This window comes from Acanthisitta chloris, unplaced genomic scaffold, assembly GCF_000695815.1.
Source record: "Acanthisitta chloris isolate BGI_N310 unplaced genomic scaffold, ASM69581v1 scaffold1407, whole genome shotgun sequence".
Taxonomy (NCBI): domain Eukaryota; kingdom Metazoa; phylum Chordata; class Aves; order Passeriformes; family Acanthisittidae; genus Acanthisitta; species Acanthisitta chloris.
The window spans coordinates 8,642-21,914 of record NW_008684107.1 but is presented as its reverse complement, the minus strand read 5'-3'; the positions used below and the strand labels follow the sequence as shown (position 1 = coordinate 21,914).

The 13,273-nt window shown below is 49.1% G+C and overlaps 1 protein-coding gene across 1 annotated transcript in view; it reads right to left on the bottom strand.

Moving 5' to 3' along the window:
- Positions 1 to 10,329: 10,329 nt before the first annotated feature.
- The window catches only part of NSDHL (NAD(P) dependent steroid dehydrogenase-like), a 10,976-nt gene continuing 8,032 nt past the window's right edge, over positions 10,330 to 13,273 (bottom strand). The window contains 3 exon segments of the mRNA XM_009079170.1: positions 10,330 to 10,693; positions 11,366 to 11,468; positions 13,150 to 13,271. Of these exon segments, the coding sequence (XP_009077418.1) occupies positions 10,358 to 10,693; positions 11,366 to 11,468; positions 13,150 to 13,271 (561 nt within the window). The 3' untranslated portion in view covers positions 10,330 to 10,357.

Here is a 13,273-nt window from a genome sequence, read left to right as displayed (position 1 = left end):
GGGGCGATGGGCAGGGAGAGAATTTGAGATCAAACAGCTGCAACAAAGACCCACAGCCAAACCTCCCCTCTTCAGCTTCACTCCTGCACCTGTACAAACACCATTCCTGCAGTGCTCAAGCACCATCTCAGATCCACACGTTGATCCAAGGCATCACAGCAAAGAGCTTAACTTCCCCATGAAGGAGGATTTACAGTATCGGATCAAGTGTCCCTCATCCCTGCCAGACCCCCACATCAGCAGGTTAGGGAAGCACAGCCCTCCTCTTCCCTCTCCTCCCCGGGAGAGAGCAGGTGAAGCTCAGCGAGCAGCGCCCCAACTGCTCTGCAGGGCTCAGAGGACCAGCCCCCCCGCCCAGCCCTACCTGCGGAGCTCCTCAGCTGTGGTTTCCCCCCAAAACCCGATGTGGAGCAGCCTGCGAGCGCTCTCCCAGCGGCTTTGCTCCCCTGGGTTTGCAGTGGGTATCTCCGATCCTCCCTGGCAGCGAGGGCGGCTGTGGGCACACCTGAGCCCTTCCCTGCCGGGCGGACCCACAGAGGGCTGGCTCCTGGAAGCCAAGCCTTGTTTTGAGGAGGAGACTTGGGTGTGTTTTGCCCTTCAGGGGAATCAAACAGGTTTCTCCATTCAGTCGGCACGGGCTCCCCTCCCTGTAAGCTCTCCTCTACATTCCTGGCATTCTCCAGCAAATGCCATGTTCCCCAGCGCTGTGGTCCAGTGGGACAGCCGTGAGCAGCCCCAGCTCTCATCCCTCCGAATTGCTTCTCAGGACAAGCATTGCCAGGCAGGTGTGTCCTCTGAGAATGGGAAGCAGGGACCCCACTGCTGCTCAGGTACTGGCAAGCCCTTGGAGCCGCTTCCAGCAGTGGTACCCAGGTAGCATCAGGGACTGGGACTGCAATTAGCTCTTAACAGTGATTGTGTAGTTCTAAATCATTAAACGAGACACACAGGTGTGATTATCACAGAGGAAATTGACAGGCATTCTGCTCTCCCTCACTTTGTTTCCCGTTCTAATTGCTGTGGGCACTGCAGGCTCCCTGAGGCCCAGCCTTGGTGACTCTGACTGGGCACAGCCAGACCCTTGGACATACTTTTGGCCAATTCCTAAAGACTGACAGTTGGGGATGTGAGTTCAGAGTTCTCCTGAGAAGTCAGGGTTCCAGGCCAGGGCTGCCACAGGGTGGTAAGAATGATAGAATCATGGAATGATTTGGGTTGGTAGGCACCCTAATGCTCATCCTGTTCCACTCCCTGCCATGGGCAGGGACAGCTCCCACTAGCCCAGGTTGCTCCAAGCACCATCCAACCTGGTCTGGAACACTTCCAGGGATGGGGCAGCCACAGCTGCTCTGGACAACCTGTGCCAGTGCCTCACCACCCTCACAGGGAAGAATTTCTTCCCAATATCCCATCTATCCATACACCCTGGCAGTAGGAAGCAATTCCTCCTTGTCTTGATCCTCCAGCCCCTTGTCCAAAGTCCCTCTTCAGCTCACTTGGAGCCTCTTTAAGCACTGGAAGAGACTCTAAGAAGCGATGCTGAGCCTGTAGCAGACAAAAAGAAGAGCTCCTGCCCTTTCCTTATAGCCCTGCCATGGATCTGCTGCGGGATGGTGGGCAAACATCCCATCCCAGGTTGGGCTGGGATGTGCTGTGATAGGATTTAGGACCCATCCCTGGCTCCCAGCACTGTGATGAAGATGACATCAGGGATTTTTAGGCATTAACATGTTACTCCAGCCCCAGATCTTCCCCTCTGATCTCCTCAGGCTGCAGCTCCAGCAGCAGTAAGGCTCAGCTGAGCTTTGTTCAGAGGCTGCTGGTGATCCCAGCTGAGATAAGCAGGAATTGAAGCTGGAAAATTCACAGAGCCACACCCTGAGTTTGGAGCAGGCACAGAGGTGTCCAGCTCAGGGAAATACAAGATGTTCAAAGTGCACTGTTCTAGTGCACCCCAGACCCTACCTCGGCAAAGCATCCTCTGCTTCAGGGCTCCAGCTGACAGTGCAGCTTTATTTTCAGTAACCCCTGAGTCATCCCATCGTTTGCTGAAGGTTTGTCCATGTTCTTTCCTGCAATAATGGTGACTAACACCTGGCTTGGCCAGCCCTACAGGTACAAGAGGTCCTCAAGCATGCAGCAGGACAACCCAGAGGCTAAACACTGTTTTTTCCTCATGTGAACACTCTCTTCCACAATGAATGTTCAAAAATTGGGGGGGCACCTATTCTGAGCACCCTAATATTGCACATCAAAAGAAATGGACACGAAGATCCCAAACCAGCACACCCAGAAGATGTGTTTTATGAGATGCATCCTGATGCATCCAAAGTCCCTCTTCAGCTCACTTGGAGCCTCTTTAAGCACTGGAAGAGACTCTAAGAAGTCTCTTGCCTGACAGTGTGGGCAGCAGGTGAGGGGAGATTCTGCCCCACTCAGGTGAGACCCACCTGCAGGGCTGCCTCCAGCTGCGGGTGCCCAGCATGGGAAGGACATGGACCTCTTGGACTGAATTCATAGGAGCTACCAAGATGACCAGAGGAATGGAGCACTTCTGCTATGAGGTAAGAATGAGGGAATTGGGATTGTCCGGCCTGGAGAAGAGAAGGCTTTGGGGTGACCTAACTGTGACCTTCCATTACCTGAAGAAGCCATAAGAAAGATGGAGAGAGACTATTTATAAGGGCCTGGAGAGACAGGACAAGGGGGAATGGCTTCACACTAACAGAGGACAAGGTTATGTGGCATATTGGGAAGAAATTCTTGCCCGGAAGGGTAGTGAGGCACTGGCACAGGTTGCCCAGAGAAGCTGTGTCTGTCCTAGCCCTGTAAGTGTTCAAGGCCAGGTTGGATGGGGCTTGGGGCAACCTAGTTTAGTGGAAGGTGTCCCTGCCCATGGCAGGGGGTGGAATGAAATGCTCCTGGAAGAAGGGACAAAAGGAGTCCAGAGGAGGCCATGGAGATGCTCTGAGGGCTGAAGCGCCTCTGCTATGGGACAGACTGGGAGAGATGAGGGTGTTCAGCCAGGAGAATAGAAAGCTCCAGGGAGATCTTAGTGTCCCTTCCACTGCTGAAGGGTTTCCAAGAGCTGGAGAGGAACTTTGGACAAGAAACTGGAGTGACAGGACAAGGGAGTATGGCTTCCCATTGACAGAGGGCAGGGTCAGATGGGATATTGAGAAGAAATTCTTCCCTGGGAGGATGGTGAGGCACTGGCACATATTACTGAGAAGAGCTGTGGCTGCCCCATCCCTGAAGTGTTCCAGACCAGGTTGGATGGTGCCTGGAGCAACCTGGTCTAGTGGGAGCTGTCCCTGCCGACGGCAAGGGGTGGAACGAGATGAGGCACCCAAACAATTCTGGGATTCATGATTCCATGATTGGTGAACTGCAGTCCTGGGGAGGGGCAGGAGCCCACAATGGTCCATGGTCCCTCCAGGGCTGAGATATCCATGGCTCATGCAAGCACATCTCTCTGCTGTGGCAACACCTGTGCTTCAGTGAGTACCTGGGATGGAAGGTACCAGCTCATCCCTGTGATTAAACCTGAGCCCCACCCAGCAGTCAGTTTTCTCCTTCCCACCGACTCTGAAGCAGTGCTGCCCTTCACTTCAGGGGAGTTACTTTCATTCAGTCACATAATTGCAAGGAGATTCAAGCTCATGTGTTTCAGAGGCTTAAGGTCTGCCCAGGAGGATCACCAAAGGGCAACACCATATCCCTAAATCATGGCTCCCTCATCACCATTCAGCACATGGCTGCTAAACACCACTTTCTGTGGGAAGAGTGAAGCAAAGAAGCTCTTCTAGCCATGGCTGTGGTTAAAGAGGAGCAAAGAAGTGGATGCTCCAAGTACAGAATAAACATCACAGACCTCTCAAGGAGGAGGCTTCCCAGTCAACAGCTAGAGAGGGCACTTAAAGTCTGGAAGCAAGGAAGTCTCAAAAACAGCTGTCTTCCAGGATTGGTGGAACATGGAATGGGACCGTCTGTTTTTCTCACAACAGAAAAGGGTCAGAGAGATGGACCATGGAATATGTAGTAAATATGTATATATATGTTAGTATACAAATATAATAGTGTACACCACAGCTTTATCTTTTATTTCCCAGTAAGGCAAGTAGGAACACACTTCTTTTGTTTCTTTTCTTTTCTTCCCCTGTGGAAAAGGTTTTTCATCCTCTTTGTTCATTTGAAAATAGCCATGGCCACCCATGCAGGCAGCTCACCTTGAACTGGAGATTCCCAGGGCTGCTGTCTCACCACAGCTCACAGTCCTCCCATGCTGCAAACAAAGTTCAGCAAGCACATCCGTGGTGCTCAGCAGCTTCCACAGTTAGGGACAATCAATCCCAAACAAGTCTTTGTGGGTTTATCCCAATTAAGTCCCTAGATAAACCACTCTGTCCACAGTACAGCTGGATGTCACTCACACCAGCAGGCACAGAAACCCTGATGGGTGTTTTTCCTTCTCATAATTACAGCAGCAGATTTGGTTTTTAATAACATGGCATTGCAAAATCACAGCAGTGGCCAGAGGCAGGAGCTTTCCTCCCAGCCAGTGACATCTGGAAGAGCACCATGCCATGGGGCTGCTGAAACAGCACAGCCAGGTTGCTCCAGACCAGAGGCTAAAAGATGTACAGGAAGTCTGTGGGGGAAGGCAATTCTCTTTAGGCACTTCACTGAGACAATGAGAACAGAGGCATCATCTCTTCAGCTTCTACAAGAGGCTTAGGGATAAAGACTCCAGATTTATGCTTTGTAGAGAATGTGAGTTAAATACTGATAAATTCATTATGCTTTGGGAAAAAGCCACCAAACTCTGCCTCCCTATCAGGACCAACCTCACCTGGAAGCAGCAGAGTTCACCTGCATACCTCTGGAGCAAACCCTACCTGTGCTGAAGTCAACCACACAAAGAGTGCCCAGTCCTGAGCATAATCCAAGAGGGGCATTTTTCCCTCTGCACCATGAGGATCTGGCTTGACCCCTCATCCTGCTGCAGATCTGGGCTCCCTCTTCAGCCAGGAGCCATAAGGGCAGGTAAGGCTGTATCCAGGTGTGCTGGAGAGTCCAGCCCAGCCCAAAGCAGGAGGAATGTCTTGTCACTCTGTTTCAACACTGCAACCTTCTCCAGGGACACACACACTCCTGCAGTAGGGGAGGAGGGATGAGCAGGAATAAAGAGACTTTTCCCCTATCTCAGTTAAAAACATTATTGTTCTGTAAAAGCTGTAGGTAGATTTAAGCTGGAGTATCTGACTTTACCAGGAAATGGTTCCCCTCGAATATCCTCTACAAGGAAAACACAAATACCTCTTCCTCATGAAGGTGTCCCACAGCTGGCACTGGCTCATGGTTGTTTCACTGCTGTTTCTCTGCTTTCCTTATGTCCTTAGTACACTGCAAAACAAATCAGTTGAGGTCAATGAGACACGAGAGTGACATCACACAAGGAAGCTGCAGCTACAGAAACTACTCACAGGCTGGAAGAGTGCCTGACAGGGATAGATTTAAAGGACTCAGCATTTAGGTTAAAAAGATGATTTCCAAGAAGAAACAGAAGTGACTTGAGCAGCACACTGCTGCCACTTCCAGAAACTGCTTGTTAAAAACCGTTGACATAACCTTACCATAGGTTCCTTTGCAGAGGTGCAGTGCACACACCCCTTCAGAAACAGAGATGTCTGTGAGGAACCCCTCAACTCTGGAGATCCAAACTGCCAGTTTGATGGGAAGGTGGTTGTACCAATCCCTGTCACCTCTATGACAGCAGTGACTTCTGCCCAGAGGCACACAGCCTCCCTCCCCAGTCCAGCTTGTATTTGTAGTGACTACAATATATTCTTTAATAATTTCATTAGCATATTCTAGTTATGAGCAATTCACCAGCCCCACTCCAGAGCACTGAGAGGGACACTTCCTGCTGCCTCAAGACCACTTTCCCCCATGTACCTCTGGCCCCCACCCTGCACTGCAGGTGGAAGGCAGGTGACTAGCCCATCAGTCCTGTGAGCCCTGGCAAAGGTGACACCAAACCCAAGCTTCAGCAGAGCCCAAGCAGAGCTGTGATGAGTAGAAGGGTGTAAAACCACTACACCCATTTGTTACAAGGGAATCAAACTGGTTTTTCATGAGGTGTCATTACAAAGCACTGCCAAGGTGCCAGACCTCACCTCCCTAATAGCAGGTAGCAGCACAGAATCATCTGTCCTGGACTCTGTCGCGCTGGAATACAATTATCTCACCTGTGGTCACAAAGACACACCTGTACAGGAGGTCAGGAGCTCCCAGCACCGAGACAAAGTGATCTTGTCAGCAGACACAAGGCGAAAGAGGCTGTGGGCCCAGTGCCAGCCTGAGCCACTGCAAAGGCAGGAGCACAGCCTGTGCAATCAGGTAACAGGAACACCTCAAACACGCTCTGTTGCAAGCAGGGAGATGCTTATTTATTTCTCATCACCAGCTCAGCAAGCTTCCTCCAGGCTCTGAGGCAAACAAGTTGCTTCCCTTCTCCCCTCCTAAGGACCAGATTGCACCACACTCACACCTGTGGGCCTGGCACCTTCCTGGGCCTTGCACAAGCACCAGCGAAACTTGGTAAACAGTCCTATTGAGGAGCAGAGTCCAGCCCAATCCTGCCATGGTTGGCTCTGCAGTGCTGAAAGGTGTGGAAACATCCATGCCTGGTGCTCACTGCCATCAGCAGATGGGAACACCAGAGGTAAGTATCTCCTGAGCCCAAAGACACCCCTTCCACAGCTTCCTCAATGGATGAGTTTGAGCACTATGATGCGCCATAGGTCCCTGTGTTTGTAAGTCACTGAAGGTGCTGAGCTCCCACAGTTATCCTCCACCCAAACCTCATAGAATCATGGAATGGTTTGAGTTGGAAGAGACCTTACAGACCATCTTGTTCCATCCCCTGCCATGGGCAGGGACACCTTCCACTAGACCAGGTTGCTCCAAGCCCCATCCAGCCTAGCCTTGAACACTTTCTGCACACCCAGCTCAGGCTCGACTGGAGCTTGCCTCCCTGCCTTTTTGCTCCCTGGACATGCAAGGTAATTTCTGACCTGCTTTTCATAAATTTTTCCTCTTACCCATTTCAAGTAATTACACCCAAGTCACCCTTTTTCCTTTCTGGCACAGGGGTGTGTCTGGACAAGAGCTTCCCCCACACTCCAAGGGCAAGACTGAAAGGAATTCCTTAGTCTGTAACACTCCTCCTGAGCACATTCCCTTTGCAATCTCTGTAAGAGGGGAAATGAGGTTCTTGGTTACCTTACCTCCACCTAGAAAAGCACGTTTAATATTCTATCTCTTTCCCATCCTCTCTTTTCTCTAAGGTACGCAACAGATCTCTCCTTCACCTCTCCCACTGCCAAAACCAGTCTCAGGTCAGCAAAATTAGGAGCTGTAGCAAGAAAAACCCAAGAAAGCAGAGCGGGAGAGATAAGAAGTTTGATGAGAGTGCTTCAGGGAAGTCTTTGAAGTCTTGAGGAGCTCCTGTTGAGCATGACTAACAAGGACAGATTGCACCTGCGTTTGACTCTGGGTGCTTGAAAGGAAATTTTGATAACGGCAGTTTTGCTTCTCAGCCTCTTGTTTGCTGACACACACAGGATAAAGGCTGTGAATCCCAGAATGGTTTGGGTCGGAAGGGACCTTAAAGCTCATCTTGTTCCACCCCGTGCCATGGGCAGGGGACACCTTCCACATGACCAGCTTGCTCCAAACCCCAACCAACCTGGCCTGGAACACTTCCAGGGATGGGGCAGCCACAGTTGCTCTGGGCAACCTGTGCCAGTGCCTCACCACCCTCACAGGGAGGGATTTTTTCCTAATATCCAATCTAAACCTACTCTGACAGGGGGAAGCCATTCCACCTTGTCCTGTCACTCCAGGCCCTTGTAAACAGTCTCTCTCTATCTTTCTTGTACCTCCTTCAGGTACTGGAAAGGCACAATTAGGTCACCCCAAACGCCTTTTCTTCCCCAGGCTGAACAATCCCAACTCTCTCAGCCTTTCCTCACAGCAGAAGTGCTCCATTCCTGATCATCTTGGTGCCTCCTCTAGACTCGCTCTAACAGGTCCATGTCCTTCCTGTACTGATGAGGGGGCAAGACAGACATATAGCAAGCAGGAAGGAACAGAAGGATCTCATCAGCTTGCCCAGAAAACACAAGATGGGACTAATGATTACTAGAATGAGAAAATTAGTTGAGACTGGATCAGGAATGGGAGAGGCTATGGATAAAGCAAGGTTCCTTCTGTGCTGTGGCCAGGGATATGGACATAGCAATGTCAGGCTCCACCACAGCAACAATCCCTGTTTACTTGTGTTTGGGAACACAGCAGCTCATCAGCTGCCAGAAGAAACACTGGCAGCTGCCCTAATTCCATAAGGAGAACAACCCATCCAACATGGGTATGGTGCAATGCTTCCTTCCATGCCCAGCCTCGGGAACTGCCAGCCCCCATTCCAGCAAACCTCTGGCTTCTCCTCCCTGCATTCACCAGACACGTGAGGGAAGATGTACTGCCTGCTGCTTTTAGCCAGCACACTTCAAGTGCCTCTTGTTTTTACACCACCTTCTGGTTCGTACTTTCACCTCCTACCCTGACAGGTCCCCAGAGACACAGGGAGCTGTGTCCAAGGGCTGAGAGATGGCATTTTTGGGACAGATTGGAGCTGCAAGGCAGATCCAGCCAGGAAATGCCAAAAGGGAGTTTTATTTGACTTCAGGTAATGGGAGTGCTGGATGATCCTTCCACTCAGGACAATCCTATTCCCTCACCCCCTCCCTGTGTGAGGGCAGTGTTATCCTGCTTCCAGGAGGCCAAGGTGGCTGACCAGTGCAAACCAGAATGGTTTGAACCAAGCAACTGGCCAGTATTTGCTTCAAGATTAAACAAGGCCAAGATTGGTAAAATTAGCTGTTAAAGGAGCACATAAAAATTCCCAAGAAAAAAAGTCCAACATAAAACTCTCCAGAAAACATCCAAAAGTTAAAATAAAACCATTTTTATAGGAATCAAGCAGCATACTGAGCTTACAGATGAGGTTAAGGCTCATTGTGGTTGAGGCTGTGGCTGCCCCATCTCTGGAAGTGTTCCAGGCCAGGTTGGATGGGGCTTGGAGCAACCTGGTCTAATGGAAGGTGTCCCTGCCCATGGCAGGGGGTGGAATGAGCTTTAAGGTCTCTCCCAACCTAAACCATTCTGAGATTCTGGGATTCTATGACTGAGGTACTTCCCATACTTCTGAAATTTGAAACACCAAAACTCCAAGGAGCCAGGAACTGGCATGGAGGGAAATTCCAACTCTAACCTAAACACTTTATTTAAAAACAAAACAGAACTGAGGCACTTTAAGAAGATTATAGGCTAAAGTATACTTAATATATGTGTTGAACAAAATAGCTTGGGGACCATTGCATTCTAACCATTTCCTTGTGGAAAAGAGGGTTTTTCATGGACTAAGTGGTTAAAGCAACAAAAATCACCATGAGCAGAACTGACGGGGCAGAGAAGATGAGAGCTTTGTGCTTCAAGCCACTGTAGTTCCCATGGGAAGTGAGTTATGGTAGAACAGTGTACTCCCTGCCAGCAGCCACAGCAGAGATCTCTCCCCCCACAAAAGGGATCATTAAAATCCTTTTTATGCTGAGATAGTCAGAATGGGAACTGCCATTTCAAAAGTGGGACACAAAACTAGAGCCATCTCTTTGTGATTTATTTGGGTTCTTTTTGACCAGAAATAGGCTCCTGCAGAAACAAAGGCACAGGTTTTCTTACAGAGAGACCCTTCCTCAGGTTCCTTTCTAATGGCAGCCAAATTATCCACTGATCATGGAGAGAAGAACAAAATGAGCTGCAGTGATTCCAGAGATGGTGCAGAACTCCTTTTTGGCATGAGCCTGTCTTTTATGGCTCTTGCCTAGAGAAAAGCCAAACCCCAGAGAGGAACCAGCCATGAGCAGTGTCTCCTTACCCAGCCTGCAGCCCTGGGAAGAGGTGGCTGTTGTCACCAGAGCAACAAAACACAGGACAAGGGTGGAGAGAGTAGAGAAGGAATGTTGATATGCTGGGTTGGGATTGAAGGGGGCACAGCACAGTGTTTATTCATAGTCCACAGAGTTCAGCAGCTGTTTCAAAATAAGAAGTCACATCAAAGAAAAGAACTGTTACCACAGCTCCTACATGAGGGTTTTTCAACCCAGAGGAGGATGAGGGATGTCAGGAAAACTCATTCCAGAGAATCTGGGAAATTTGCTTCAGTGCTCATGGTAAGATGTCAAAGCAATTACAAATACCAAGTAGAAATAAATCCAGATCCATGAGGGATTCCTCAGGCCTTGGCCCGGCACAGGTGGGGGTAGCTCTGCAGAGTCCTGGCTATGGCCTCATCCAAGCTCACCACAGGAGTGTAGCCCATGTCCCTCTTGGCTCTCTCACAGCTGTAGTAGTGGAAGGTCCCAGCCAGTGCCACCCGCATGGGGGTAAATGTGGCCTTGATGGTGACCAGGGGCCTGAGCAGCCACAGCAGCAGGGCCAGCAGCAAGGACAGGTAATACGCCAACCAGTAGGGAATGTGGTACTTAGGGGGGTCGTAGTTCAAGCCAGTCAGGATACGGGACATGAAAGCCCAGAAGGGAACTGGTTCATCATTTGTGATATGAAATGCCTGAAAAGAGAGGAAGACAAGAAGCAGGATGATAAAATCCTTGTGGTTTGCACAACTTTGGCTCTGTGCTGGTCCATCTCACACTCATGCTGAGGAGACTGACATCCCTGACCTGGGCAAGAACACCTTTTCCTGACAAACTGCTTTGTACTAACCACCACCTCTGTCTGTAAAGGGATGAATCCCTCTTTTGCCAAGAAAACCAGCTACTTCCCACATTCTGAGGCCAAAATTCACACAAACTGCCTGACACACCACAATGCAAACACATGAAAGCATCTGACATATGTACAGTGCATGCCCAGAGCATGGTGGGGCCAGGAAAGGCTGTAAAAACTTCTCCTATTCTGAGCTCTGTCCTAGAAGCTTCTATGTTTCCACATGTGCACTTCAGCTGCCCGCAGTTCTGCCTGGATTTCCTTCCACAGATGGTTTTACAGCATGAAATTCAAGTATATTCAGACAGATTATGTGGGTGCATAGAATGGTCACCACATGAGCAACTATTCATTACAGCCACAGACAGAAAAGCTGAGCTCTTCGTGTGTGGAGCTCAACTCACCCCAGGATGTTCAGGGCACACGAAAATCAGCCTGGAGAATGGGGCAGAGGCTTGCAGCTTAAGTTTGGCTGGGGGACACTCCTTCCCCTCCCCTCAGTGCCCTTCCTCACCTTCCCACACACAGGTGAGCCTTTCTGAAGCTTTTCTGCAGCCAGGATGTGCCCATGGACCACATTTTCCACATAGGTGAAATCCACCAGGTTCTTTCCATCCCTGCACAGACAAAAGTAAGAAGTTTTAGCTCTAAGGCTAGTTAGGCTGATAATCTGCTTGTGGCAAAAGGAAGAACTTCACACAAGACATATTTATCCCAAGTTTCTGCTTCTCCTACTCTCTACTGCTGCAACCTCAGGCCATACCCTGTCGGGAGGGTGGAATTACTACATTTTATGTTGGACACAGCCCTCGAAGTTTACATTCCTCTAAAAGCACCATTTTTAACCCTCCCAAGTTGCCAAATTTCTAGGTGTTGTAGATCCTCCAGGTCTGAGGATCAGCAGTGATCCATGGAAGCAGAACAAGCAGAAACAGAGGGGTAAGTAGCACAAAGAACATCACTTGAGGACAAGCTTCCAATTAGGAATTTCCTGGCTCATAAAATTCTAACTTACTCCCTCAATAAGTCAACTTCATCTTCAGCTGGAAGAGATTTAACCCACAGTGTGAAATCTATTTCTGCACAGGTACAGAAAATGAATCTACTTAGTCCAGCTAAATCATGGAATCATGGAATGGTTTGGGTTGGAAAAGACCTTAAAGCCCATCACATCCTACCCCATGCCACAGGCAGGGACATCTTCCACTAGCCCAGGTTGCTCCAAGCCCTGTCCAACCTGGCCTGGAACACTTCCTGGGGCAGGGCAGTCATAGCCTCTCTGGACAACCTGTGCCAGTGCCTCACCACCCTCACAGGGAAGAATTGCTTCCTAACACCAAAACCTACTTTCTTTCAGTTTGAAATCAAATAACTCAAAGTAAACCAAACAAATAGTTCGTTACAAACCATCATATTTGGCCACAAAAACCAGTATTACTGCATTCCAAGGCCCTGAGAAGGAATGATGTTCATTCCCTGTGTTCATGGATGAACAGCTATTTGATTTCCTTTCTTGGAAGGTGTACACAGGTTTACATAGTGGTAGGAAACCTGAAGTGAGAAATGCAGGTTTGAGCTGACTTGCACCAAACGTTAACCTGGAGTTAGTGCAGGTTTCCTGCTCATGGATTGGTGTGAGTGAACTTGGATCACAAGTAAGGCAAAATAAGAACCAAAAATGCCCCAAACCGAAAACCCAATACCCCAAAATCCACAACTTTATCCTCCTCCTTCTTTTAACCCAAGCCTATGTGCTTCACATGTGTTCACATGTGCACATACACACCCAGACCAGGTCCTTCCATGTAATACAAATCCATTCTAAACTAAAGAGCACACTTCTTTCCAGAGCAAAACAGTTTTAGCTGTTTCTTGCTCTGAAATTTCAGTGGTCCACTAGAGGCTCTGCAAGGCTCAGTAACATGGCAAATACCTTTGATGTCATAATCGGAAATATTAAAATACTTCTAATATTTAATAGGCTTTTTAATTGGAGGAACCTCAGATACCAGAAGTGTGTATAAATCAAATTAACAGCAAGTAATCTAAGCTCTGCCCTATCTCATAGCACAGCTCTTTAGACTATGCAGGCAGCTCAAGCCATATCAGTTTTCCTCATGGATATTCCTCTGGCATTATGAACACTCACCATCTCAGTGCTTGAGCCCCCAACACGTAGATCACAAGTTGAAAATCCAAGAAACAACACTACAGATTTCATATTGTTCCCTTCCAAAAGGGCCTTGTAGGTTCAGCATCAATTTTAACAGAGTTATAAAATGCCTGAGCCTTGCTCACCCAATTATGAACTTCATTTTGCCACTCTGAGCTGCCTGGATGAGGATGGGAACCAGCTGAGGATCTCTGGGACCAAATATTCCGTGGGGACGAATAGCAGTGGTGAAGAAATTGTTGTCTGGGT